The sequence below is a fragment of the Psammomys obesus genome, unplaced genomic scaffold (assembly GCF_907164565.1).
Source record: "Psammomys obesus unplaced genomic scaffold, mPsaObe1.curated_primary_1811, whole genome shotgun sequence".
Taxonomy (NCBI): domain Eukaryota; kingdom Metazoa; phylum Chordata; class Mammalia; order Rodentia; family Muridae; genus Psammomys; species Psammomys obesus.
Window position 1 is genome coordinate 22,346,684 of NW_026592890.1, and position 5,179 is coordinate 22,351,862.

The following is a 5,179-nucleotide window of genomic DNA, read 5'->3' on the forward strand; positions in this document are numbered from 1 at the left end:
ATAGATAGATAGATAGATAGATAGATAGATAGATAGATAGATAGATAAAAATTCCTTTGTGGACACTGTGGTACATGCCTGTAATCCCAGCACTCAATGGCTAAAACAGAAAAATTGTGAGTTCACCCTGGGCTATATAGCAAGATCCTAGTTTGATTTTTGTTGTTGTTATTGTTTTTGTTTAAATCCCTCAATGTAAACCCAGCTATTTAAGGTTCAACTTAAAATCCTTGGGAATTACTCTTGATACCTTAAAGTTTTTGTTTATTTCATTGTTTTTTTGGAAGTCATCGTATGAATTTATGCTATAATTGCTTCGTAAAACCTTTTCTGGGTAATAAATCAAATTTACATAAAAGCTGATTTCCTTTTAAGTTAACTAAACTCAAATTCCATGACAAACTGGAAATCTGGCTTCTCAGGTCCAGATTCAAAGTTAGGGCATTTTAGACAGATCTGCTACCTTAGACCATGGTTTGTGCATATAGATCAAGGAGACCTTGGCCAGAGTTCCTTTTTTGCCTATAACACTCTCAGACTAAATGAGACAGGAGCCAGCTCCAGCTACAGTAGGCCCCAGAGATTCTATATGGGATACTGAGGCTCACTGAGCATCTGTCCCCAAAAGAGAACACGGCAGACATCGCAGAGACCCAGAGATGCGATATGACACAGTGTGACAATCTACTAGGATGCTTGTGACCTGCTCCACCTCCTGGATTTCACTCTAATTTTGAAGATGAGCCAAACTCATAGTTCCCGTAACAGGCTAGAAATGGATTGTGCGCCAAAGCTTTCACTGAAGGCTAGAAGGAAAGAACTGCTCAGAGAGTGCTAGCAGGCTAAAAGATGCAAAAGAAGAAGGGGCCTGGGTCTCAAGCACTAGGCAAAAACAGTTGCCAGGGTGATGCTGAAATCCAGCGAGAGCAGAATCTTGGAAGCAGGCTCTCCCTCAGGAAGCTGAGCACACAGAGACAGCCGTGGTTCAGTTGAAGCCCAGTTGTTTGGGAGAGTGACCCTCCAAAGCACTCCTTGGAGCCTTGCTGTCTCTTGCCAGTCCCGCCTTTAACTGACCAAGTAGCTGGAAGTCAACGGCATCTGGAAGAGGCAGAGTCAGCAAGGCAGGGCATGGAGTAGGGCAGAGAAGAGTAGAGAATGGTTCTTGTGTGCCGAGTAGCAAATGAATACATCTTCCCTGAGAAAACAGAAAGAAAATGTTACCCAAATGCCAATAGCATCATTTCATTGCCAAAACATAAAACTGGCAGAGAAGATGTCTGAAGACAGAATATCCTAAAACCTCAGATCTGTGCTTTATAAGTGTTAATTGATGACGATACAGAACATTTCATCTTATCCAGTTATGAAAAAAGTTGACATAACCCTAACTCTTACCTTGTACCGCAAGGGAAACTACAAAAAGTTGAGCATTTCATTGATTGTGTGCCTGTTAAATTGGGAATGATCGATAACACCTGCCTTACAAAGTTTCTAAGCTAAAATGAAAGGAATAAAAATTGGTATGAGCTTTCTTGCCTACACATAGGTATGCTCATGTCTGCACGTTCTCTCTCTCACAACACACATACACAGAGACACTATTTCAGCACATTGGAATATAATTTAAACACCCATCTGACCTCCAGCGTGCTAGGTTGGAGAGGTACTTACAGGAAAGAGCTGAACCGAGTCCAGCCTCCAGCCAGTGACTAGACAGGAACTGCTCCCAGCCTCTCCCCGCTAAACTGAAGGCGAGACCTTTCCCAGACCACCAGGAGCTGAGAGCATGGCCTCCACAGACACCAGAAATCTTCACAGCAGCCTGCGAAGGACTCAGAGCTGAGGAAGTTGTGCCCAGATTCCAGACCCGCAGACATTGTGTTATGATACTTATTAATAGAAGATTGGGGTGTAGCTCAGTGGGGGAGTAGAGTCCAGTATGTCCATGGTCCTGATCTGAGCCACAAAAAAAAGGAAGGAAGGAAGAAAGGAAGGAAGGAGGGAGGGAGGGAAAGAGGGAGGGAGGAAAGGAAGCAAGGAAGGAAAAAAGGAAGGAAGGAAGGAAAGAACCACCAAGTGTAATGCACTAAATAGGTTTTCAGAGCTAGGCTTTGAAATTTTGAAAGCAGCCTAGCATTTGTTTTTGTTTCTGGGGTCAGGGGAGGGGTGTTGTTGTTGTTTGTTTTTAAAGTCTGATCCTTTTCAGAGATTGCTAACCGCTCTTGGGGACTGTGCATCATACTGCACAGCTCAGCATTGGAAGTGTGAGTGCTTAGCATAGAGCCCGTGTTCAAGTTTTTTTAATTTTACTTACTTATTTATGGTTTTGTTTTTTTGAAACAAGGTTTCCCCATGTAGCCCTGGCTGTCCTAGAACTCACTCTGTACACATGGCTGGCCTCGAACACAGAGATCTGCCCGCCTCTGCCTCCCAGAGTGCTGGGATTAAAGGCATGTGCCATCACCACCAGGCATCAATAAATGTTTCATCAGTAAACTTTTTGGCTCCTTCTCCCTCATCGAAGACCCCAACTCATTATGACACAATGGAGAGTTTACTCCCTAAGCGTCCCTCACAGCAGTCCACTTCTCTATACGCCATCTATTTTAGGAGTAGGATCCCTCATGGGATTGTAAAATGGTCTCTGGATCTACTCTGGACACCTCTCACTGAATCCTTAGCTGCTGGCAGGTCATTTTTCCAAAATGAAGACATGATGGTGTCACCCTCCACTAACTGTTGTATGGTGTCCCGTTTGTGTTAGTTTTCTAGATCTGCCATGAAAAATACCACAGCGCTTATATGGAGGAAGTGGATTTTCTCACAGCTCTGGACACTGGAAGTCCAACCTATTTGTTGGAAAGAGGGGATAGATAGATGCCTCAGCAGTTCAGAGTGAATACCCTCTTCTTGCTTCTGTGGATACCCACAGGAACGTGAACATACACACATACACAGTGTAGAATGAAGATAAGATCTTAAAATAAATAAATAAATGGATAAGTAAGTAAATAAATAAATAAGTAGCTCATCAGATCCCCTGGAACTGGAGTTGCAGATGGTTGGTTGTGAGCTGCTGTGTGGGTACTGGGAACTGAACCCAGGTCCTCTGGGAAGAGCAGCCAGTATTCTTAACCACTGAGCCATCTCCCCAGCCCCTTTCTTTAATTTGTTAAAGTTTTTGTTGTGTTTTTCTGCACGTGTGTGCATGTGTGTGTGTGCATGTTCCCGTCATGTCTACAGCCCTCTACAGAAGGCTGCAGCTGACTTCAGAAGCCCAGTCTCTGGTGTTCCAAATTCCTGCAGCTACGATTTCTTCTTCCTCCTGCACACTCTGGTCATTGATGGCTCCCTGTTGGTGTTCATCTCCCATGCCTTACTGAACTATGCTCACGCCTCGTACATAGACTTCTCTTTAAACTCTCCTCGACTTACCGAGTTAAGCGAGCCACCTGCTTCTCAGGCCTCTATTTCAGCTGCAGCAGCTCATCACCTGGTCCTCCACAGTCCAGCCCTGGCCAAACTCTGCACCCTCCCTAACATTTCCTCTCCACTCTTCAGTCTCTGTCAGCTCTTCAGACTGTACTCAAAACACCAACCAGCATACAGGCTGGATTTCTATATTAAAAGAACCAAGGCAGAACCATGTTGGGCAAGAGAGAAATGTCTGGCTGTGATGCCAGTGCCTCAACTAGCCCCATGGGAGTTGACTGAGGGAGGAGGCCAGCCTCCACCTAAGCAAGCCCTGGAAGTAACCTCTGCGAGGATGAGACATAAGCTTGAGTAAAACAGTTTCCTTCTACCAAGGAAGAAAAAGGGGAGAAAATCAGTTGTGAGCTGTTAGCAGTCAAGATCCCTGCTATGAGGTCATGGGCACTGGCCGCCAGCATGAGCTTGCTGAGGTCAGAAGGCAGTGTCAGATCTGTAGAACTATTTTACAGCACTGTTGTGAGCCATCATGTAGGTGATGGGAACAGAACCTGGAGAAACAGAACCTGTTTCTTCCTCTGTAGGCAGAAACAGGAAGCCCCTGGTGCTTACTGGCCAGCAATCTATCTGAATCAGCTGAGCTCCAGGCTCGGGGACATTCACTATTCACACACGGAAAGGAAAAACAGAAAGAAGGGAACGCGGAATGGAAGGAGGGAGGGAGAGAAAGACAGAAACAGAAAGATGGGAAAATGAGTTTCTGGATCCCCAAGATCCACACATACATACTACAACATCCACCAAAAATTTCTCACCTAGGAATTTATTGAAATGGAGTTGGGGGCCTAGTTCAGTGTTAAAATGTTTGCTTAGCATACAAAAGGTCTTGGATTTGACCCTTAGCACCAGGGGACAAAAACTATATATATATATCTATAATGTATGTATATATTCACATATATACATACATATTACACATATAATGTGCATATATTAAATGTATATATGTATATATGTGTATGTACATATATAAGTATACACATATATTGCAAATATAAGGAAAAGCTGGGTACGAAGATGTTTGTTAAAAACTATGATTGGAAGAATATTGGACACGATGTAAAATTCCAGTACAGGCTAGGAACTGATTGGTAAGCACGGTGAATCTGAGGACAGTAATATCATATAGTTGCTAAAAGAATAAACAACAAAAATGAGGGCCTCAGTGTCAGAGAATACGGCAGATGTGAAGCTTTGCACTTACTCCCCAGTGCAACAAAAATACCATATATAAACACATCGAAGAGCGGACTCATAAGGCACATATTATTAAATGAAAAGCAGATTATAACGACACCTTGCTGAAACGTGTCTTCATGCACAAAGCTGTGTAAACACATCGGAGAAAAAAAAGCAGAACATTCAAATGCAAACTAGTTACTGCCAGATGGTAGGGCTACAGACGACTTCTAATTTCTTCTTTGTAGTTTTTTGTTTTGTTTTGTTTCTCTCTCTCTCTCTCTCTCTCTTCAGCGATGAACATACACGGATTACATAACTGGAAGGAAACAATAAACCGAGTGTTTAAAAAGATATTGTGACTGGGACTGCTCATAACACGAGTGTCCAACTTGTTTGCCATGGATGTTTTTGTTTAATTAAATTTAAGCCCAAAGGGAAAATACATCATCACTCAACTTGGAAGGGTGCTACAGGGCAGTCTGCTGAATTCCTTCCTTCATCATCTTCC

At 43.3% G+C, this 5,179-nt stretch overlaps 1 protein-coding gene across 1 annotated transcript in view; it reads right to left on the reverse strand.

Moving 5' to 3' along the window:
* The window catches only part of LOC129683261 (60S ribosomal protein L31-like), a 9,747-nt gene extending 6,374 nt beyond the window's left edge, over positions 1-3,373 (reverse strand). The window contains exon 1 of the mRNA XM_055615876.1: positions 3,269-3,373. Coding sequence (XP_055471851.1) covers positions 3,269-3,373 — 105 coding nt within the window. The remainder of the gene's footprint in view (positions 1-3,268) is intronic.
* Positions 3,374-5,179: the final 1,806 nt, after the last annotated feature.